Raw genomic sequence first — 23,852 nt, 5'->3', positions numbered from 1 at the left:
TTTATTACTCTACTAATTAGATCTAGTGTTATTCCCCATTTAAAAGTTTACAGACTAAACTTCCGTTTTTACTTATCCCTAGTTAATTAGAAAACCATATATAATTCTTATTCTTAAGTATTATAGTTAACTTCAGTTTTGTTCCAGGCAGTATATCTACAAGTTTAAATTCAAATTCAAAAATTATATATACACAGTTTAACTCCTTTCTTGACAATTCTCCAACATCACAACTTTTAAACAAAGTAAATCTCATTCAGTAACTTACCAAAGTCTTTGCAAAAATACTCAGTTCTTGCAGAAAATCAAATTCAGATTCTTCGAATGAAAATAAACTTATACGTCCAACCGTATTAAATCCTCTGCGTCATTACACATTTCATTCTCGCGCTGGTTCTTCATCTTGGATGGCCCACCATCTTCTTTCTTGGTTCATTGGAATGAAATAGTTTATCATCCATGGCAAGTCAGTTTACAAACTTGTACAAAAAATTTGACCAAATCCCTTGGTATGATTTTACAGAACTAATTCTCAACAACTCGGTAGGGATTTTGGACACGTCTCTGCTGATATTGCTGCGTGTTATAACCGTAGCTTCAATAAATCTTTTATCACTATTGTCTCTCCTCCAGAGGCTTTACCCTGAGGTTTTCAAGTTAGTAGGATAGAGATACTAACTACTAATTCTATTTTTAACAGTTCATGTCTTCAACTTCGAATCATGGCTGCATTTCTCTCCTTGTCCGTCACACGGCAGCCACGCCCTGTCCTTGCATAGCGTCTTTTTTCAAATTCTCCTTTTTTTTTTAAATCAGTAAACCTCATTTTCACCCCTCCACAGGTGGAGCTTTCTAAGATTACATCTTTGGGTTTAATTAACCCGGGTTACACAGGGCTGAAGCATCAAGAACTAGAGGGTATAGGTATAAAGTGAGAGATTTAACTAGAACATGAGGTCCATATGTATTGCATGCATACAACTTCAGCATGCTTCAGCTTTATACAAACCTAAATTCATTCTCCTGTTCCCTCCAGGTGAATTTTACAGTGAAATTGGAGGCCGCGGAGTGTCCAAAAGATGAGAAGATGAAGACATTTACACTGAAACCAATTTCGTTCAAGGATGCTTTGGAGATCACTGTCAATTTCAGTTGTAGCTGCGACTGTGAGAGTGAAGCAGTGGAGAACAGCACAGTGTGCTCCAATGGCAATGGGACCTACGAGTGCGGAATGTGCAAATGCAACCCAGGCCACTTTGGGCCATTCTGTGAGTGCATGGAAGGGGATGGCTCAGTGATCACACAGGAAACTTGCTCCCCAAAGAAAGGTGACCCCATTTGCAATAACCGTGGGGAGTGCATTTGTGGACAGTGTGTGTGCCACAGCAGTGACTTTGGGATCATAAGTGGAGAGTTCTGCGAATGTGACGACTTTTCCTGCGGACGCCACAGGGGAAAGCTGTGCTCAGGTGAGTGAAATAACTGAGTCGCTGCACATGGCAGCCGGTAATCTCAGTGTACAGTATGTCTATCACAGGAAGAGCCCTGAAGAAGGGTATCAGACTGAAACGTCGACTGTTTATTCACTTCCATAGATGCTATCTGACCTGCTGAGTTCCTCCAGCATTTTGTGTGTGTACTCTGGAGTTCCAGCATCCGCAGAATCTCTTGTGTTTATCGCTTCTTTCCCTTATGCTTCACTCTGTAGCTGGTCCAAAGATCTTTGCTAAGTTGTATATGCCCTTACATTTGATCCATTTCTATATTTTTACACATCACTGAAAGATACAGTGATCCAGCTAGTGAGGCATTTAATGACTGACTGTTTGGAAAATGGCCCGGACACTTCCAGTGCATTATATTTTAAAGGTATAACCAGTGACCCGATGTGTTTGCAACTGGTAAAAAATGAGGGGTGAACTCTGTATTTGGTTGGCAAGGAGATTTGAACTGATGTGTCCTCAGCATAGTCTGCACCTGCCAGTCTCCATTTCTATTCATCAACATGTTTCTAACAGCGTTTCACTTCTGAATAATTCACTGCGCAAATAGGTGTGAGTGTGCTGAGCCCGTGTTTCACAATGGATTGGGGCTGCTCACAGCACGTGGAGCAATCGATACAGATGATTATGGATTGGGGGAACCAGACTCAATGTAGGCATGTTCCCAACCCTCCTCCCTCATTCTAATCTTTTCCCTCCACTCCAGGCCAGAATTCTATACAGCTGTATGTGCTTGTTGCAGAGAGAGCTGGCTTTCTGACTCAGCTCCTATGCTTCAGCATGTCAGTGACTCAACAGATGTGATCTCACCAGGTAGCTTTTATCAAAATGTCTGCAGTTAACATATTAACATTGGTATTGGGATAAAACCTAGTAGTTTTGTTCATGTATGCTTTTTCCACAATTTCCCATATCTTAGCAGGTTGGTCGATTCATTATTTGTGTTCTACTCAGTACCAATTGACCATGAAATCAAATTCCTTGGCAAAATGTTTATTTAATGGCCAGTAACAGATCAACGAGCATCTGGAGTCAAAGTCTCAACTCAGAGTTTGACTGCATCAGATTTCTTCTGCTCTGCCATCAGATTTCCGAATGGACATTGATCCCACAAACACTACCTCACTCTTTTTTTTTCTCTCTTTTTACACTACGTAACTTAACTCTTTAAATATATATATATACTTTAATTTACAGTTTTTATTATTATGGATTGCAATGTACTGCTGCAAAACAACAAATTTTATGACACATGCCAGTGATATTAAACCTGATTCTGATTCTGAATAGTTCCTGCATTTCACTGCTGTACAGATGTAAAATCCTTTGGGATTCCTGAGTTTGTGAAAGGCCCAATTTTAATGCAAGCCTTCCTTCAGTAAGCACATCTTTAGTTATCTGCCACCTGAACCTTTTTAAACTTAAACAGCTGAAAATAATTTAAAATTTTAACATTTTTGTGGATACTTTCTAAGACAAACCTGATAGTAAGGATTACCTTGTGCCTTCAGTTTCTTTTACAGGGAAGAGAGGAGGCATTGGGAAAATTTTTCAGCAACAGGTATTTGGAAACATGAGAATGGGAATCAAATTTAATGGATGGCTTCATGTTTTAATTCCTTACTTGGTTTTGTGCTCAATGGCCGCACAGGTTGAGTTATTTTGGGGACATCATTGGATGTGATATAGTGAGAACAACATAATTTTTTTCCTTTCTGAGAATCTCCAATGAATGGAATTTGCTCTGGGATTTTCTAATCTGGCATAATTTTGCACAAACTCAGAGAATAGTGTAAATAGTCTTTGTTAAGTCTGTGTCTGACAGAATGGTTTTAGAGTCATAGATTCAGCATAGAAACATGTCCTTTGGCCTAACTTATCACTGCCAATCAAGATGAGTTCCTGAGCTAGTATAATTTGCCTGCATCATACCCTCTAAACCTCTCCCACCCATGTACCCATCCAAGTTTCTTTTAAACATTGTAATTGTTTCCACTTTTGTCACTTCCTCTGGCAGACATAGAAGTTCATTCCATATACCAACCACCCTCTGTGTTGAAAAACTTGCTTCATGGGTTCCCTTTAAATCTTTCCCTTCTTACCTTGAGACAGTGCCCTCCAGTTTTGGACTCTCCTTCTCCCTAAATTAGTAAAGCAGACTGTGTAATCAAAGACCGCATACACGCGCACATACCCACACCCCTACCCTGGGGCCTGCGGCAAACTGGCTTGTGCACAGAAGTCAGAAGGCAGTAGTTGAAGGGTTTTACTCAAGCTGCAGATCCGTAATTAGTGGTGTTTTGCGGAGATCTGTGCTGGGATTGCTGCTGTTTGTAATGTATATAAATGACCTGGATGATAATGTCGACGGGTGGGTTAGTAAGTTTGCAGATGATACCAAGATTGCTGAAGTGTAGAAGACTGGCAAAGTATGCAGCATGATACAGATCAGCTGCAGATATGGGTAAGGAAATGGCAGATGGAGTTTAACCCAGATAAATGTGGGTTGCTGCAGCTTGGTAGGGCAAATACAAGGAGGCAGTACACTGTAAAGGCAAGATCCTTATCAGTGTTGCTGAGCAGAGAGATCTTGAGATCCAAGTTCATAGCTCCTTGAAAGTGGCTACACAGGTCGATAAGGTGGTTGAGAACACTTGCTTTTATTAGTCGAGGCACTGAGTTCAGATGTCAAGAGGTTATGTTGCAACTTTATAAAACTCTGGCTAGGCCACATCTGGATTATTGCACACACTGCTGGTTGCCCCACTATGGAAAAGATGTTGAGGCTTTGGAGAGGGTGCAGAAGAGGTTTACCAGGATGCTGCCTGGTTTAGAGGGCAGGTCCTTTCATGAGGGGCCGGATGAACTTGGGTTGTTTTCTCTGGAGTGCCGGATGCTGAGGGGAGATCTGATAGAGGTTTACAAGATTATGAGAGGCATAAGTAGAGTGGACTGTTTTCCAGCATTGAAATGTCTCATACCAGAGAACATGCATTGAAGGTGAGAGGGGTAGGTTCAAGGGGGATGTGAGGGATAAGTTTTTTACTCAGAGTGTGGTGGATGCCTGGAATGCTCTGCCTGGTATGGTGGTGGAGGCAAATACATTATAGAGACATTTTAAGAGCCGTTTGGATGGGCGCATGGATGTAAGGAAGATGGAGGGAGATGGACGTTGTGTAGGTAGGAGGGATTAGTGTTTGGGTGTTTTTGATTTGCCTTTTAGCTGTTTTGGCTCAATGTTATGGGCCGAATGGCTTCTTCCTGTGCTGTACTCTTCTAGGTTCTCTCTTCTCCCCTCTTCCATGTGCAGACGATACAAAAACCTGAAGGCTGAAGGATAACTTTTCATAGATTTTTATAAAACCATCAGGTTTTTGTAATCTCTGCCCATGGAAGAAGGGTGAAGAGAGAATTCCCAGGGTGGTTGGGGTTTATGATTATACAGACTGTTTCACTGATGCAGTGAGAAGTATACTGAATCCATAGAAGGGACGCTACTTTCTGTGATGTGCTGAGCTGTGTCCACATTTCTCTGCTTTTGCAGGAGATTGGAAACCCCAAAATATCTCACTGTCTTTAACGGACAGCCCGGTCCAGCCTTTGAGGCTGTTCTTGCTCCATATACCTTTGAGTCTCCAGCTAAGCCCATGCCCACAGTGGTATAGCAGATTCATCCCAGGAAATGCCTTCTATTAAACAAAGAAATTAATTTCTATTCAGTCATAAATTCCGGTTTTGTCCTGCTTGAAGAAATCATTCAAAAAGCAAGTGGTCCACAGGGAAAGTTTAGTCCCAGTTGGGAATATTTCATTGTGGTCTCAATGGAGAGCAACGTATAACAGGTTCACTAAATTGACCCAGGTATCAGAAAGTGGCAAAACTGCTGATGGAACATCATATCTAGATATTGTGTAGTTGTGCTCCCTGCTCTCCTCAAGTGGAATGTTTGCCACTATTTCATGCTGAGATCATGCATAACACATTGTTTTCCCCTCTTTAATTAGCAATTACAGATAACTAGTGTTTCATAACACTCAACCACATCCTGGGCTCTGGAGCCATTATACACCATGGACAAGATCCTGCCACCCAGGGTTTTGGGAAACATCTCTGCAATTTAGAGACGATAAAGTCAGTTCCTTTGGCTTACACCTCTCTCACCAGTCTGGGAAATAGGGTAAAACAATCAAACTGACAGGATAAATCTCTAATAATTACTTGGCTGAGTTCCCAGATTTCATCCATTCTGGGTTGGGGATCTCATTTTGAAATGTTATTTTCCCCCAAAGTCCTTAACTTCCAAGAGGAAAGAATGTTTGGAGATCAACACCTCAACACCTCCAAAGCATTCAAAAATATCAAGGCAGTCACCTGTTGCCCCAAAATGACTGACCATTTTCTACTGGACATCGCTGCTTCTCCCATCGTGTTTCCCAGCATGGTGTACAGGGCGAACGCAACTCCAAGCACTGCGATGTGATCCAGTGTGGTATCAGGACTGTCTCAGCTCGGGTTGTCTGCTGCACTCACAGAAACTTTTTGGGGCCCCATCCCTGGGCTCACCAGCTCTCAGTGTGGTCGTGGTAATTGAATGTTCATGTGCAGTGATTCTCTAAAACTCACAAGCACTCAGTAATATCCAAGACCTGTTACAAAATATAGAAGTTACTGAAAAATCTTCAAACTTTTTCACATTTAAAGCACCAAAGACTTTGAAATTAGCAAATAAATATTTTAAAAAACCTACTCTCCTCGCTCCTGCGAGCTGATTTCTCCCATTCATCTGAATCGGGTTGTTGTTCTTGCTCCAAGTCTAACCAAGAACACTTTGAACACTCACTGTCCATGAGCTGATGCTTTCCGTCTACTAACAAGCAACACAGAGGTCGGTTTATGCCCATTCCTATTATAGACACAGAAAACTCTGTGCAGAACATTTTACTCCAAGTTAATCTACTTTGGTGAGACACAAATGTGATTTTTTTTTTGCTGTGGTCATTGTGGCAATTGGAACTCACAGTCGCCCTCAAAGTACATACAGTATATGTCACCATATACAACCCAGAAATGCATTTTCCTATGGGCATATTCAAAAAATCTATAAAATAGTAACTATAACAGGATCAATGAAAGATCAACCAGAGTGCAGAAGACAACAAACTGTGCAAATGCAAATATAAATAAATAGCAATAAATAATGAGAACATGAGATAAAGAGACCTTAAAGTGAGATCTTTGGTTGTGGGAACATCTCAATGCTGGGGCAAGTGAGTGTAGTTATCCCCCTTTGTTCAAGAGCCTGGTGGTTGAGGGGTAGTAACTGTTCTCGAACGGTGGTGCGAGTCCTGAGCCTCTTGTACCTTCTGCCTGATGGCAGCAATGAGAAAAGAGCAGAATCAGAATCTGAATCAGGTTTAATATTACCAGGATATGTCATGAAATTTGTTGGTATGCAGCAGCAGTACAATGTAACACATAATTAAAAAAACTGTGAATTACAGTATGTATATGTATATTAAATGGTTAAATTAAACAAGTAGTGCAAAAGTAGAAGCACAAAGTAATGAGATAGTGTTCATGGGTTTAATATCCATTCAGAAATCAGATGGCAGAGGGGGAGAGGTGCCCAAGAAGAGCAGGGTGAGCTGTCTTAATGCCTCAATCCAGTAGCACGCGCATCTACGGTGATAAAGTGCTTTAAGAGGTTGGTTATGACTACAATTAACTTCTTTCTCAGCAAGGACCTGGATCCGCTGTAATTTGTCTATCGCCACAACAGGTCTACAGTGGATGCGATCTCATTCGCTCTTCACGCAGCCTTGCATCAGCTGGACATTACATAAATGTTCTCTTCCTAGTGTTAAGATTATGTGTGTTTATATGAAATATTTCTCTGTATCTATTGCTCTGTATCACTTAAGGACCTCAACTAGTCCACATTTTCATCTTCTATGGCATTAGAGTCAAAGAGCACAGAGATTCATGCTTGCCTGTTTGCCAACCTACACTAATTGCTTTTGCCTACATTAGGACTGTATCCTTCCACACCTTAAATTCAAGAGAGAGCAAACCAGACTTGTACACCTCCTGGCCAAGTTGTCCAGCCACCTTGCAACTTGCAGTAAAATATAGGAATTTGCGCTCTTTTTGTTGGAAGAACCTAATCCAGAGAAAACCCCAATCCAGAAAGCCAAACCCAACTCTATCAAGAGACACCCACAGATTTCACAACATACAAAGCCATATTCTCAACCATAGAGGTTGTAAAATAGATACTTCTGTTTACCCGCAGTGACTCTGATGGGACAGAAAGAAGGAAGTTGGTTTCATGTGTACCAATTCTTCAGCAGAACTGCTTGACGGGAATAGCTAAAAGGAAGTATAGGAGGGAAAGAAAATCAGTTGCCTGATGTGGTTAAACCCACCCCTGTGTTTACCAGTTGGGTTTCTGTTTGCCCAGTCTAGTGTTCTCATTTCCTCCTGTGAAGGCACACCTTGCTTAATTAAAGTCAAGGAAGTTAGTCACAACAAGGTGATGTAAGGGTTACCCGGATTCCAGGACTAAAACAATTCTTCCTCACCGTTTCCAACATTGTTCCCAAATTTTCAGAAGACCTTTGACAAGGTGCCGCACATGAGGCTGCTAAACAAGATAAGAGCCCATAGAATTATGGGAAAGTTACATACATGGATAGTGCGTTGGCTGATTGGCAGGAAACAGAGAGTGGGAATAAAGGGATCCTATTCTGGTTGGCTGCCGGTTACCAGTGGTGTTCCGCAGGGATCAGTGTTGGGGCCGCTTCTTTTTACATTGTACATCAACGATTTGGATTATGGAATAGATGGCTTTGTGGCTAAGTTTGCTGACAATACGAAGATAGGTGGAGGGGCCGGTAGTGCTGAGGAAACAGAGAGTCTGCAGAGTGACTTGGATAGATTGGAAGAATGGGCAGAGAAGTGGCAAATGAAATACGATGTTGGAAAGTGTATGGTTATGTATTTTGGTAGAAGAAATAAACGGGCAGACTATTATTTAAATAGGGAGAGAATTCAAAGTTCTGAGATGCAACGGGACTTGGGAGTCCTCATGCAGGATACCCTCAAGGTTAACCTCCTGGTTGAGTCGGTGGTGAAGAAGGCGAATGCAATGTTGGCATTCATTTCTAGAGGAATAGAGTATAGGAGCAGGGATGTGATGTTGAGGCTCTATAAGGCACTGGTAAGACCTCACTTGGAGTACTGTGTGCAGTTTTGGGCTCCTTATTTAAGAAAGGATGTGCTGACGTTGGAGAGGGTTCAGAGAAGATTCACTAGAATGATTCTGGGAGTGAGAGAGTTAACATATGAGGAACATTTGACCGCTCTTGGACTGTACTCCTTGGAGTTCAGAAGAATGAGGGGGGACCTCATAGAAACATTTTGAATGTTGAAAGGCATGGACAGAGTGGATGTGGCAAAGTTGTTTCCCATGATGGGGGAGTCTAGTACGAGAGGGCATAACTTAAGGATTGAAGGGCGCCCATTCAGAACAGAGATGCGAAGAAATTTTTTTTAGCCAGAGGGTGGTAAATCTATGGAATTTGTTGCCACGGGCGGCAGTGGGGGCCAAGTCATTGGGTGTATTTAAGGCAGAGATTGATAGGTATCTGAGTAGCCAGGGCATCTATAGTTATGGTGAGAAGGCGAAGGAGTGGGACTAAATGGGAGAATGGATCAGCTCATGATAAGATGGCGGAGCAGACTCGATGGGCCGAATGGCCGACTTCTACTTCTTTGTCTTATGGTCTTATGGTCAAATTGGGAAGGAAACAGTTCCCCTGGATTATCCGGTGCATTTCAGCACATGGATGATAAGAGATATGGAGCCTCTTTCAACTTGTCTCCATCCATGTGTGGGAGGAAAGATTAATCATTCACTCAGTGAACTCTAGCACTGCACCTCATACAAGAGTGGATATTGAACCACTGAAAAATGATGCCAGAGAAATAGTCATGGTGGAGAAAATGGCGGACGAATTGAATAAGTATTTCTCATCAGTCTTCACTGAGGAAGACACTCTCAGTATGCCTGAAGTTCAAGAGTGTCAGGGGACAGAGGTATGTGAATTGCCATTATTAGGGAGAAGGTGCTTGAGAAACTGGAAGGTCTGAAGGTAGATAAGTCACCTGGACCAGGTGGTGCACACCCCAGGGTTCCGAAAGAGGTGGCTGAAGAGATTGTGGAGGCATTGGTAAATGATCTTTCAAGAATCACTAGATTTCTGGAATGGTTCTGGAGGCCTGGAAGATTGCAAATGTCACTCCACTCTTCAAGAAGGGAAAGAGACAGTAGAACGAAAACTGTAGGAATTGAAAGGTGTTTCATATGAGGAGTGTTTGATAGCTCTGGGTCTGTACTCACTGGAATTCAGAATCTTGAACTTGTCTGTAACTCGCGCGTTGGACCCTCGGCCTGCGTGAAAGCACACAGCACCTTCCGAATGTCACTCAAAATCCATCTTGAACAAATAGGCTCTCCCACAGCAGTATTGGTCCTTCCTCCTCAAAGCCATTCATCTTCGCAAAGTACCTTGTGCAACAGGGATAGCATCCTCTACCATCTTCCCTCCTGTCTTCTCCCAGCTCCAGCCAACAAAGACCTCTCTGCCCAGCATTCTCTAGAACCTTCTCCCAATTCTACCATCCTGATTGGCTGACACCACATTCCTAAGTTGAACAGCAAGCCTCTTATCTCAGCTCAAACCCAAACAGGCTGAAAGCAGAACAGACTGCTCTTACAGAACTGCTCAAATGTAATACCCTCAGCATAGCAGTAAAAATCTTAACCAGGACATTACATGTGTATTGAGAAGCCTTCAGATCTGATCACCGAACCTGGAATGCTTGGAGTAAGCTATGTCTCAGTAAAACACAGAGCACAAAATTCCCTCATGTCCCTCTGATACAGCAGTCATGTCCTCAGCTTCTCAGTCTTGTTCTCCAGTGACTGCAGATTTGCTAACAAGATGATGGGTAGAGGGGGTCTCATTCCTATGTTTTTCAGCCTGGTCTGGAGTTTCCCCCGCTCCCGCCTTGCTTCCAGCCATGGAGATAAACCTTCATCCAATTAAAGGTGCCATACCTGCTTGCTTGAAAGTTAAATCTGCCAAGTCTGTCAGAAAATCGTGTTATCTGTAGCTCATTAAGTCAGTTCAAAAGTACCTTGCTTAAAGGGAAATTACAGAGAGAGTAGTTCAAAAGAGGTCTATTTAGAAGTTTTGTAAGCAGCCCGCAGAACGTCACCGTAGTTCACTGAAGCCATCTTTAAACCGTTCATTTCCCTCCATAGACATTACCTGACCTGCAGAGTTCCTCCAGCAGTTTTTGTGTGTAAATGCTAGAAGTACTTGGTAGATGATGAAATTCTGAGAAAAGAATAAGTTGATGTTTCAGGTCAATGATCTGGAATCTTAACTCTGTTTCTCTTGCCTTAGACACTGGCAAATTAGTTATTTCCAGAATGTGTCTTTATCTCAGATTTGCATCAAAGGCAAAACTTAATTTGTGTGTTAGAGTACACATAGGATAAAGCGACGGAGTGTTCCAAAACACATTTAAATTTATCCCGACTGAATTGGCTTGCTTGTCAATGATCTTTTCATTCCACAATCGCAAGTGACGACTCTACAGGCCATATTTATAGGAATTTTGGCCTTGGTCCTCTCTCAACTCCCATTTCATTTACACACTAGTACAATCTCCGATTTTTCATCTCCCAGTCAATCAGAATGCCTGACAGATATTATGAAACAAAACATCCACTGGGTGAATTTATTGTTCACTGAATATCTTCATCTCTTTTGCCTAGTCCAGAACGAGGGGTCACAGTTTGAGAATAAAGGGGAAGCCTTTTAGGACCGAGATTAGGAAAAACTTCTTCACACAGAGAGTGGTGAATCTGTGGAATTCTCTGCCACAGGAAACAGTTGAGGCCAGTTCATTGGCTATATTTAAGAGGGAGTTAGATTTGGCCCTTGTGGCTAAAGGGATCAGGGGGTATGGAGGGAAGGCTGGTACAGGGTTCTGAGTTGGATGACCAGCCATGATCATACTGAATGGCAGTGCAGGTTTGAAGGGCCGAATGGCCTACTCCTGCACCTATTTTCTATGTTTCTATGTTTCTAGTCATTTCAGTCTCTATCAAAGTACATAGGATACACTGCTACAGATGACTTCTTCAAAGGATCTCCAATGATCTGCCATGGCTCCTTTCCTGTCACACTTAAGAGAACCTATTACTTATTTAGTTTAATTTGCAGCCAATACTGGAAATGTTTAGGTGTACTAATGTACATCATATGTGGAACCCTTGCCGTTTCACAATTAGGATGTGTTCTCCTAGAGATGGTGACCTGTATGATCTACTCCAGGCTAAAGTGTGATACTTTACAGTACTTTAGGCTTGATGGTAGTGTAGTGGTTAGCGCGACGTTATTACAGCTTGGGGCGTCGGAGCGCCATTCCATAAGGATTCTCTGTATGTCCTCCTTGTGGAATGTGTAAGTTCTCTCCGTGTCCTCTGGTTTCCTCCCACAGTCCAAAGATGTGCCAGGCAGGTTAATTGGTCATTGTATGTAAATTGTCCTGCGATTAGGCTAGGGTTAAATCAAAGTTGTCGGGGGTTGCATGCATAGCTTGAAGGGTCGGAAGGGCCTACTCCACAAAGTACCTCGAAGTAAATTAATTAATTAATTAAAGTGAATTTATGCAGTTAACATCTCATGGAGAACAACCACATGATTCTATTTCTGTGTAATTGTAGAGTCATAGATAAGTACAGCACAGAAACAGGCCCTTCATCCCATCTAGTCCATGAGGAACTATTTAAACTGCCTATTCACCTTCGACTTGCACAGGGACCACAGCCCTCCATACCCCTACCATCCACGTACCTATCCAAACTTCTCTTAAATGTCGAAATTGAGCTCACATGCACCACTTGTGCTGGCAGCTCAATCCACACTCTCACAACCCTCTGAGTGAAGAAGTTTCCCCTCATTTTCCTCTTCAACAGTTCCCCTTTCAACTTTAACACATGACCTCTAATTCTAGTCTCACCCAACCACAGTGGAAAACGCCTGCTTGCATTTACCCTATCTGTATCCCTCATAATGTTGTAACTATATCTACAAACTTCAAGTAAATTTTATTACCCAGACACTAGGGTGTTAAGACACTATATTTGTATCAGCAAGACATAACAAAACTTCTGTTAGAAGTAGGGTAAAAGAAGAGAGGGAGGGCAGGGATAAACAGTGAGGGGTAAAAGAAGGGAAAGAGATGTGAGAGATGAAGGAAGGGAGTGAAAGGGAGGGGCAAGGGGTGGCAAACAGGAGTGAAAGGGAGGGATGAGGGATGAAAGCAAGGGTTGAGGAGGGAGCCGGGAGTTGATAGCCTGGGCAAGGATTTGAGGGAGTACGAATGTGTTATGCTAATATACAGGACGGGGCTGAGAGTCTCAATGGTGCCTTTCATTTGTGCAGGGAATGGTCGGTGTCAGTGCGGAGAGTGCAGGTGCTTCCCTGGCTGGACTGACAGTTACTGCAACTGCAGCACCAACACAGACAACTGCCTGCCCCCGGTAGGCCCTATGTGTCACGCTCGGGGCTACTGCAAATGCGGGAAGTGCATATGTACAGGAGGGGCATACGGCGATCAGTGTGAGAAATGCCCGACCTGTCCTGATGCCTGCGACTTCAAAAAGTAAGTAGCCACTGCTGCACCCTTCATTCTGTCCTGTCTCCCCTCCCACCCACTCCTCCTGTATCATGTCTCCCTACTGGCCCTCTCTCTGCTGACCACCCTGTCCTCCCTGCCTTCCCCTTCCATCCCTCCCCTTTCCTACCCTCCACCTCTACTTTCTGTCCTCCTTTCCACCCCTCATCTCCCTATGCTCTCTCCAGCCATCCCCTTCATCCCACCCTCTCCCCTCTTGCCCTCACCCTCCTCACTACCACTTCCTCCACACACTCTCCACCCCATTCTCTTCCCCTCCCCACCCCTCCTTCCAGTCATCTCTTCACCAACCTCTCTCAACCCCCCCTCCACTCCACACCTTCATTTTTGCCCCCGCACTCCTCCCCACCTTCTCTTTACCCTATGCCCCAGTTTGTGGGAAGCTGCTGTACCTTCTTGCCTGCCTGATAATGGCAGTCTCATTTCATTGGCTGTAATGTGCTCTGACGCATTCTCAGGTAGTAGAGTGCTGACGTTACTGTCATTGGCCAAATCAAAAGTAATAATGAATCAGCATGTAGGCGGGAGACTGAAAATCTGGCCGAGTGGTGCCATAACAACCTCTTGCCCAATGTCAGCAAGACCAAGGAACTGGTTATTAGTCATAGTCATAGTCATACTTTATTGATCCCGGAGGAAATTGGTTTTCATTACAGTTGCACCATAAATAATAAATAGTAATAGAACCATAAGTAGTTAAATAGTAATATGCAAATTATGCCAGGAAATAAGTCCAGGACCAGCCTATCGGCTCAGGGTGTCTGACCCTCCAAGGGAGGAGTTGTAAAGTTTGATGGCCACAGGCAGGAACGACCTCCTATGACGCTCTGTGTTGCATCTCGGTGGAATGAGTCTCTGGCTGAATGTACTCCTGTGCCCACCCAGTACATTATGTAGTGGATGGGAGACATTGTCCAAGAAGGCATGCAACTTGGACAGCATCTTCTTTTCAGACACCACCATCAGAGAGTCTAGTTCCATCCCCACAACATCACTGGCCTTACGAATGAGTTTGTTGATTCTGTTGGTGTCTGCTACCCTCAGCCTGCTGCCCCAGCACACAACAGCAAACATGATAGCACTGGCCACCACAGACTCGTAGAACATCCTCAGCATCGTCCGGCAGATGTTAAAGGACCTGAGTCTCCTCAGGAAATAGAGACGGCTCTGACCCTTCTTGTAGACATCCTCGGTGTTCTTTGACCAGTCCAGTTTATTGTCAATTCGTATCCCCAGGTATTTGTAATCCTCCACAGGACCACAGGAGGAGGAAGCCAGAGGTCCATGAGCCAGTCCTCATCGGAGGATCGGTGGTGGAGAGGGTCAGCAACTTTACATTCCCGGGTGTTACTATTTCAGACCATTAGACCATAAGATGTAGGAGCAGAATTAGGCCATTTGGCCCATTGAGGTTGCTCTGCCATTTCATCGTGGCTGATCCATGTTTCCTCTCAGTCTCAATTTCCAGTATTCCTTCAAGCCCTGACCAATCAAGAATCTATCAACCTCTGCCTCAAATGTACATAATGACCTGTGCTCCACAGCCACCTGTGGCAAAGAATTCCACAGATTCACCATTCTCCAGCTAAAGAAGTTTCTCCTCATCTCTGTTCTAAAAGGATGCCCCTCTACTCTGTGGCTGTGCTGTCTGGTCTTCAAAGGACCTGTCCCGGGCTCAGCATGTAAGTGCAATTACAAAGAAAGCAGGGCAGTGTCTCCACTTCCTTAGCACTTTACAGAGATTCAGCATGACATCAAGCACTTTGACAAACGTCTACAGATGTGTGATGGAGAGTATATTGACTGGCTGCATACCCTCAACAATCAGGTTCATGAACCAGAGGAAATAACTTCACTCAGCTTCACTTGCCCCATCAGTGAAATGTTCCCACAACCAATGGACTCGCTTTCAAGAACATTTCATCTCATGTTCTTAATACTTATTTCTATTTATTTATATTTATATTTGCACAGTTTGTTGTCTTCTGCACACTGGTTAAAATGCCCTGGTTGGGTGGTCTTGCATTAGTTTTGTTAAGGTTGTTATTCTATAGATTTATTGAGTATGCCCACAAGAAAAATGAATCTCACAGTTGTATATGGTGACATATATGTCCTTTGATAATAAAGTTTACCTTAAGCTTTGGACTTGAACTTAAACGCAGACAAAACAAATAAGGTGAAGGAACTCACCTACTGAACCAGTTCATATGGTAACAGAAGTCCAGGTGGCCTTCAGCTCTGCAGCCATTCATAGGCAGGACCAACGACCAAAGGAAGCAATCTGTGAATAAGCTGAAAACTCAACTGGTTCTTTTGTTTAGAGATGTAAACCATGTGTTTTTTTGTGATCTCTTGCTTTTTCCCCCTCACAGGAGTTGTGTGGAATGCAAGGTTTTCAATAAAGGCAAGCTGAAGGAGGAGGACAAGTGTGAGCAGGTGTGCCAAGATGAGATCCGAACTGTGGAGACGCTGGGTAGGTGTCAGTGCTGTTGCATGTCTGGCCATTTGGTAGAGGAGCTGCCTGTGTCTGCTGTCAGCTTCCTGCTTATCTTCACCCGATCTATTTCCACTCAGCAAACAAAGCTTACATCTGAAAGCAGCCAGCTTGCAGAAGTGAAGCCTGATTTGCCATGGATTGATAATTCTCTGCAGAAACTTTGAATACAAATTAAGAAATGTAAATGTCATGAAACACAGGGCAGGTCAGGCTGTGAGCAGCGGCAAATTGAGACAATGTGACCCATTCTGAAATAGACAGAGAAGTCAAGTTACCTAAAGTTGTAGAGTTCAGCAGTGAGACCAGAAGAGGTTGTAATATGTTCATTTGGTAGACAAGGTGCCATTCCTCAATTTTACATGGGCTCTCTTGATAGCAGTGTAGGAGGGCACAGGCAGGGACTGGGATAGAATTAACTCTCCCTAAACAGCCCAGGGGAGGCCATTTGAAAATATTAATAGTCTGGTATCTGCTTCATTGGTTAATGCTTCCTATACTCCCTTCCACTCACTGGGCCCAGTACCTGGACTCCCTTCCAAAACACCAGGAACATGGTTCCCACATTCCAGTCCCACTCAGTGCCTTTGTTTCCTCTGCAAATCAAAAACTTAACAGGTTTGAAGGGGTGCAGGAATTCAATACTATATTATGTAAAACCTTAAAAAGTGAGTTTAAAAATACGTTCGGGTATAAAAACATAAGACCATAAGACATAGAAGCAGAATTGGGCCAACTTAACAGGTTTGAAGGGGTGCAGGAATTCAATACTATATTATGTAAAACCTTAAAAAGTGAGTTTAAAAATACGTTCGGGTATAAAAACATAAGACCATAAGACATAGAAGCAGAATTGGGCCATTCAGCCCGGCGAGTTTGCTCTGCCATTCCAACATGGCTGATTTACTATCCCTCTCAAACCTATTTTTCCTGCATTCTCTCGTAACCTTTGCAACCGTGACTATCAAGAACCCATCAACATCTGCTTTAAATATACCCAATGATTTGGCCTCCACAACCGTCCATGGCAAAGAATTTCACAGATTCTCCACTCTCTGGCTAAAGAAATTCCTCCTCGTGTCTGTTTTAAATAATATCTCTCTATTCTGAGGCCATGTCCTCTGGTCCTAGACTCCCCCGCTACAGGAAACATCCTATCCACATCCACTCTGTCTAGGAATTTCAATATTCAATCTCCCCTCATTCTTCTAAACTCCAGTGAGTACAGGACCAGAGCCATCAAGCACTCCTCATACATTAACCCAGAATTATTCTCGTGAACCTCCACTGGGCCCTCTCCAATGCCAGCTCATCACTTCTTAGATAAGGGACCCAAAACTGCTCACAATACTCCAAGTGTGATCTGACGAATGTCTGATAAAGCCTCAACATTACATCCTTGAGATCATATTCCAGTCCTCCCAAATGAATGCTAAAATTGCAATTGCCCTCTTAACCACCAACTCAACCTGCAAGTTAGCCTTTAGGGAATACGGCATAAGGATTTCCAAGTCCCTTTGCACCTTGGATTTTTGAGGTCTCTGCCTTTATTCCTTCTACCAAAGTGCATGATCATACACTGTATTGCACGTACTACTTCTTCGCCCATTCCCCAAATCTGTCAAAGTCCTTCTCCAGACGCAGACTCCCTGTTTCTTCAACACTATCTGACTCTCCACCCATCTTTATATCATCTGCAAACTTAGCCACAAAGCTTTCAATTCAGTCATCCAAATCTTTGACATTTAACTTGAAAAGAAGCAGTCCCAACACCAATCCTTGCAGCACACCGCTAGTCACTGGCAGCCAACCAGAATAGGCCACCCTTTTTCCCATTCTTTGCCTCCTGCCAGTCAGCTAATCTTCTATCCAAGCTAGTATCTTTTCTGTAATACCATGGGCTCTTTTCTTGTTAAGCAGCCTCACGTGCAGCACCCTGTCAAAGGTCTTCTGAAAGTCCAAGTACACAGCATTCACCTATTCTCCCTTATCTACCTTGCCTGTTATTTCCTTATAGAAATACCAACAAATTCGTCAAGCAAGATTTCCCCTTGAGGAAACCATGCTGACTTTGGCCTACTTTATCATGTGCCTCCAAGTACCCCAAAACCTTAAAAAAAAGGACTGCAACATCTTCCCAACCACTCAAGTCAGGCTAACTGGCTTATAATTTCCTTGCTTCTGTCTCCCTCCCTTCTTAAAGAGTGGAGTGACATTTGCAATTTTCCAGTCCTCCAGAATCTAGTGATTCTTGGAAGATCATTACTACTGCCTCCACAATCTCATCAGCTACCCCTTTCAGAACATTGGGGTGTAGTCCATCTGGTTCAGGTGACCTATCCACCTTCAAACCTCACAGCTTCCCAAGCACCTTGTCAAGTCAAGTCAAGTTGCTTTTATTGTAATTTCAACCATAACTGCTGGTACAGTACACAGTAAAAACAAAACGAGACTCCTTAGTAAAAGCAGCTACACTTGTCTCTGCTCCCTGACACTCTTGAATTTTTGACATACTGCCAATACCTTCCACAGTGAACTGACGCAAAATACTTATTAAGTTCATCCACCATTTCTTTGTCCCGCATTACTACCTCTCCAGCATCATTTACCAGCAGTCTGATATCCATTCTTGCCCCCCTTTTACTCTTTATTTTTCTGGAAAAGCTTTTGGTATCTTCTTGTATATTATTGGCTAGTTTACCTTCAGATTTCATCTTCCCACCCACCCCCATGGCTTTTTAGTTGTCTTCTGTTGCTTTTTAAAAGCTTCCCAATCCTCTAACTTCTCACTAATTCTTGCAATATTATGTGACCTCTGTTTTGCCTTAATGTTGTCTTTGACTTCCCTTGTCAGCCATGGTTGCCTCATCCTCCCTTTAGAATACTTCTTTTTACGGATGTATCTATCTTGAGTGTTCTAAAGTTCTCCCAGAAACTCCAGCCATTGCTGTTCCGCTGTCATCCCTGCTAGTGTCCCCTTCCAATCAACTTTGGCCAGCTCCTCTTTCGTGCTTCTGTAATTCCCTTTACTCCACTCTACTGACACATCTGACTTTAGCATCTTCCTCTCAAACTACAGGGTGGACTCTATCATATTATGATCACTACACAACACCCATCTAGAATTGCCTTTCCCCTAGTGAGTTCAACTGCAAGCTACTTGAAAAAGCCAACTCTTAGGCATTCTACAAATTCTCTCTCTTGGAGTACAGCACCAACCTGATTTTACCAATCTACCTGCATATTGAAATCCCCCATGACTCTCGTAACATTGCCCTTATGACATGCCTATTCTATCTTCCATTGTAATTTATATCCCACATCCTGGCTACTGTTCGGAGGCCTGTATATAACTCACATCAGGGTCTTTTTTTCCCTTGCAGTTTCTTAACTCTACTCACAAGGACTCTACACCTTCCAATCCTATGTCATCTCTTCCTAATGATTTAATTTCTTTTTTTTACTAACAGAGCCACACCACCCCCTCTGTCTACCTGCCTGTCCTTTCGATACAAGATGTATCCTGGATGTTAAACTCCCAGCTATGATCTTCTTTCAGCCACGACTCACTGATGCCCACAACTTCATACCTGCCAATCTGTAACTGCGCTACAAGATCGTCTACCTTATTACATATACTACATGCATTTAAATATAGCACCTTCAGTCCTGAATTCATCACCCTTTTTGATTTTGCCCCATGTTACATTTCAACTCATCCCACTGACTGCAATTTTGCCCAGTCATCTACCTGTCCTTCCTCACTATTTCACCACACACTGCATCAACTTGCATACCAACTGCCCCATCCTCAGGGGGTTCCTAACCCCCTGCCAAATTAGCTTAAACCCTCCACAACAGCTCCAGCAGATCTACCTGCAAGGATATTGGTCCCCCTCTGGTTCAGTATCTAGAGGGGAATGGCCACAGGGAACCCTGCATTGACTGCTTATCTGTAAGGCTGGCCCTTACTTCAGCCTCACATATGGTCCTAGGTACATCCAGCTCCAGTTCCTTGACCTTATCAGTCAGGAGATGCAGTTTGATCCACTTCCTGCAGATGTAATTATCAGGAAGACAGTTAGATACACTGCAATTCCATATTATACAGGAGGAGTATTCCATTGTTTTATATATCATCCTGCCTACACTTGTTATACCTTTTGCTCTAACTTATCAAGCTTAAGTTTTAGCCTATACCTGTTCACGTCGAAGCCTGTTGAGCCAAAGCCTGGCCACTCTAACACAATCTACTCACAATAGCTGCTCCACTCACACCTCGCTACTTTCTAATGGCCCCTGCTGAATGCCTAAAGGATTGTTATGATTGCAGCTCGTTGTGAGGAAAATCTGCCAGTTTGGGATGACTACATTTCAGAGTGCCAGATTATTGGAATTTTCCTGTAATTTGATTTCTCTCTTTCCCAGTTCTAATGAAGGGATGTCAACCTGAAACATTCCCTATTTCCCTCTCCACAGGTGCTGAATTACTGAATGTTTCCAGCAAAATTTGTTTTTATTACTTCCTTCTGGGTACAGTTTTAACCATTGACACCTCTCCAGGGCACAGAGTTCTACCAAGTAACCACTCCCTTGGGCATAGGGTTATCTGACCGCTTCCTGTTTGACACTGGTTACAGAAACTTCCTTTGTGGTCCTGATGTGTGTGGGTGGATGTGTGTGTTGCGTGGGGCATGGGAGAATATTGGGGAATTAAAACAGATTATCAAGAAGGTGTGAATGGTGATAATATAATCAAGATTATCAGCTATAGAGCCCAGTATACAACTTTGATTTACTTAACCCTCTCACTCTCTCTGTCTGGAATAAGCATTAGACTTTTTGATATTATTTGAGTTTTTGTGGGGGGGGGTGGAGTTTAGTGTGTATACTTCCTGTCTCTTTGCTCCACACTCCACTTCAGTTGAGAGAAGTGATACCAACTGCCATTCAAGTTTACAAGAAGAAGAGAAAAAAAACACCTGAGTGTTTAATAAACTTCATCCACTCATATTCAAAGAGTTTAGACATAGAACAGTACAGCACAGGAACAGGCTAAAAAGCAAATCAAAAACACCCTCCTACCTACGCAATGTCTATATCCCTCCATCTTCCATATATCCATGCGCCTATCCAAACGTCTCTTAAAGCCTGAAATGTATTTCCCTCCACCACCGCCCCAAGCAGTGCTTTCCAGGCATCCACCACTCTCTGAGTAAAACACTTACCCCTCACATCCACCTTGAACCTACGCCCCCCCCCGCACCTTCACTCAATGCCTCGACTAATAAAAGCAAGTGTTCTCAACCACCTTATCGACCTGTGTAGCCACTTTCAAGGAGCTATGAACTTGGATCTCAAGATCTCTCTGCTCAGCAACACTGATAAGGATCTTGCCTTTACAGTGTACTGCCTCCTTGTATTTGCCCTACCAAGCTGCAGCAGCTCACATTTATCTGGGTTAAACTCCATCTGCCATTTCCTTGCCCATATCTGCAGCTGATCTGTATCATGCTGCATACTTTGCCAGTCTTCTACACTTCAGCAATCTTGGTATCGTCCGCAAACTTACTAACCCACCCGTCGACATAATCATCCAGGTCATTTATATACATTACAAACAGCAGAGGTCCCAGTACAGATCCTTGTGGAACACCACTGATCACAGACCTCCAGCTCAAATAAGTCCCTTCAACCACTACTCTCTGTCTTCTATGTGCAAATCAGTTCTGAATCCAAACAGCCGATTTAGCATGGAGCCCCTGCATCTTAATCTTCTGGATTAGCTTTCCATGAGGGACTTCGTCAAACCCCTTACTAAAATCCATGTAGACAACATCCACTGCCCTACCCTCATCAATCGCTTTCGTCACCTTGTCAAAAACCTCAGTCAAGTTGTTAAGACATAACCTACCCTGAACAAAGCCATGCTGGCTCTCCCTAACTAAGCCATGGGTTTCCAAATGCTCATATATCCTATCCCTAAGAATTTTCTCCAACAATTTCCCTACAACTGATGTGAGACTCACCAGGCTATAGTTCCCAGGATTTTCCCTTGTTCCCTCTATAAATAGAGGTACAATATTAGCCACTCACCAGTCCTCCGAGACCTCGCCCGTGGCTGGAGAGGACACAAAGATACTGGCCAAGGGGCCAACAATCTCGTCTCTTGTCTCCTTCAGTAACCTGGGGTAAATCCCATCAGGCCCTGGGGACATCCACCTCACACTTCCTCCTCCTTGACCTCTAAACACCCTAATGTATGTATACATTCAACACTGATCTCCTGGTTCTCCATATCCTTTTCCTTGGTAAATACTGAAGCAAAGTACTCATTAAGTACCTCACTCACATTCTCCACATCCAAGCAAATGTGCCCCGCTTTATACTTGAATGGTCATACTCTCTCCCTAGTTATCCTCTTGTCCTTGATGTATTCATAGAATGCCTTGGGGGCCACCTTAATCTCATTTGCCAAGGCACCGCCTGGCTTGTTGCAGCTTTCAATAGAAACTGCATTGAATAGGTACAGTTTGTTATGTTCAATTAGAAATTCAACTGCAACAGCCTAACTGGTCTGGAGAAACAACTGTTCTTATTCACCCACCGTGCATGCTGCTTTTATGAACCCCTTTTTTCAAACTATGCTATTCAAAGGGCAAACACTCAAACTATATTGTTTGCCTTAGCTGAGATGTCTAATTTCCTGTGACCTCAACTACATGCAGGATGGAACAGGCAAGGAGAGGTGGTATAAGAGAGGGTGGATAACAGTTTGGGAATATGTTTGTGTCTGGAGAAGAATATCTGAGAGAGCGGTATTTTATCTTTTGATCCCTTGTGAGATCATATAATTTTGTCTGGTATTGTTCCATTAAACATTGATTGGAAAAGTAGCACTAGAGATTCGCAGTCCTGCAGAAATTAGTTAATATATATCCTACCAGGCTCTCCTCTTACATTGTCCTGTCACAGTTCCTGGAACCCATTACACAGGACTTTGCTTCCAGAATGATGACCTCTCCCTTTCCCTTCCTTCCTTCCTTCCTCTCATGGTCTCCCTCCTTCCCTCTCCCACTCTCCCTCCCTCTCTCAATCCCTCCCCCTCCCCATTCCTTCCCCCTCTCACCTTCCCCTCTCAAAATATGCACTCCTGCTGCCAGTCTATAATGGAAAATACACCTTTAAGGATTAATACTTCTCTCTGATTGGTGGGCAGTTGTTACTCTGAAGTTATCTCAATCCCATCGGCAAATGTGCACAACATGTCTTAAAGCATCCTTCTCGGAGCTAAACATCCTAACATTGTTTTAAAAATGCAAACACGAGGAAATCTGCAGATGCTGGAATTTCAAGCAACACACATCAAAGTTGCTGGTGAACGCAGCAGGCCAGGCAGCATCTCTAGGAAGAGGTACAGTTGACGTTTCAGGCCGAGACCCTTCGTCAGGACTAACTGAAGGAAGAGCTAGTAAGAGATTTGAAAGTGGGAGGGGGAGGGGGAGATCCAAAATGGTAGGAGAAGACAAGAGGGGGAGGGATGGAGCAAAGAGCTGGACAGGTGATTGGCAAAGGGGATATGAGAGGATCATGGGACAGGAGGCCTAGGGAGAAAGAAAAGATAAAGCTATTTTTGACTAATCCTGTGTGCTATATACATTTTATTGCACGAATGGTAAGTGATCTTGTATTTATTCATATCAATTAATGTCACTCCATTTATTTAACTGTTGAATTTTATTATTCACATTTTTAATTTAATACATTTCAATGCTAATTTGATTACTGGACTCTGAGCTGCTGGCAGGGACGGATTGAACATAAATGTACTTTACACTGACCCATGCACAATTGTGCAAGTGGATTTGTTGGCTCACCATTTCAGCCTGTGTTGCACAGCCTGACGTAGTTGTGCTTTTTATTTAGCAGATATCAAAGCCAAGGATGCTATCACCTGTAGTTACAAGGACGAGGAAGGCTGCATTGTTCATTTTGTTTATCACGAAGAAATAAACGGAAAATCCATCCTGTCAGTTATTAAAGAACCAGGTGTGAAAAGCAATTATTGTTTAAACTAC

At 43.2% G+C, this 23,852-nt stretch overlaps 1 protein-coding gene across 2 annotated transcripts in view; it reads left to right on the top strand.

The window, feature by feature from the left end:
* The window catches only part of itgb3b (integrin beta 3b), a 106,218-nt gene that overhangs the window by 73,962 nt on the left and 8,404 nt on the right, over positions 1-23,852 (top strand). The window contains exons 10-13 of one of the 2 annotated variants that reach the window (XM_072248659.1): positions 1,037-1,469; positions 13,025-13,244; positions 15,653-15,753; positions 23,704-23,823. In XM_072248659.1, coding sequence (XP_072104760.1) covers positions 1,037-1,469; positions 13,025-13,244; positions 15,653-15,753; positions 23,704-23,823 — 874 coding nt within the window. Of the gene's footprint in view, positions 1-1,036; positions 1,470-13,024; positions 13,245-15,652; positions 15,754-23,700; positions 23,824-23,852 lie in introns of both variants that reach the window. The other variant, XM_072248658.1, reaches the window with a different exon arrangement.

The sequence above is a fragment of the Mobula birostris genome, chromosome X (assembly GCF_030028105.1).
Source record: "Mobula birostris isolate sMobBir1 chromosome X, sMobBir1.hap1, whole genome shotgun sequence".
Classification (NCBI taxonomy): domain Eukaryota; kingdom Metazoa; phylum Chordata; class Chondrichthyes; order Myliobatiformes; family Myliobatidae; genus Mobula; species Mobula birostris.
The sequence above is the reverse complement of the archived record's forward strand: the minus strand, read 5'-3'. Positions and strand labels throughout refer to the sequence as shown.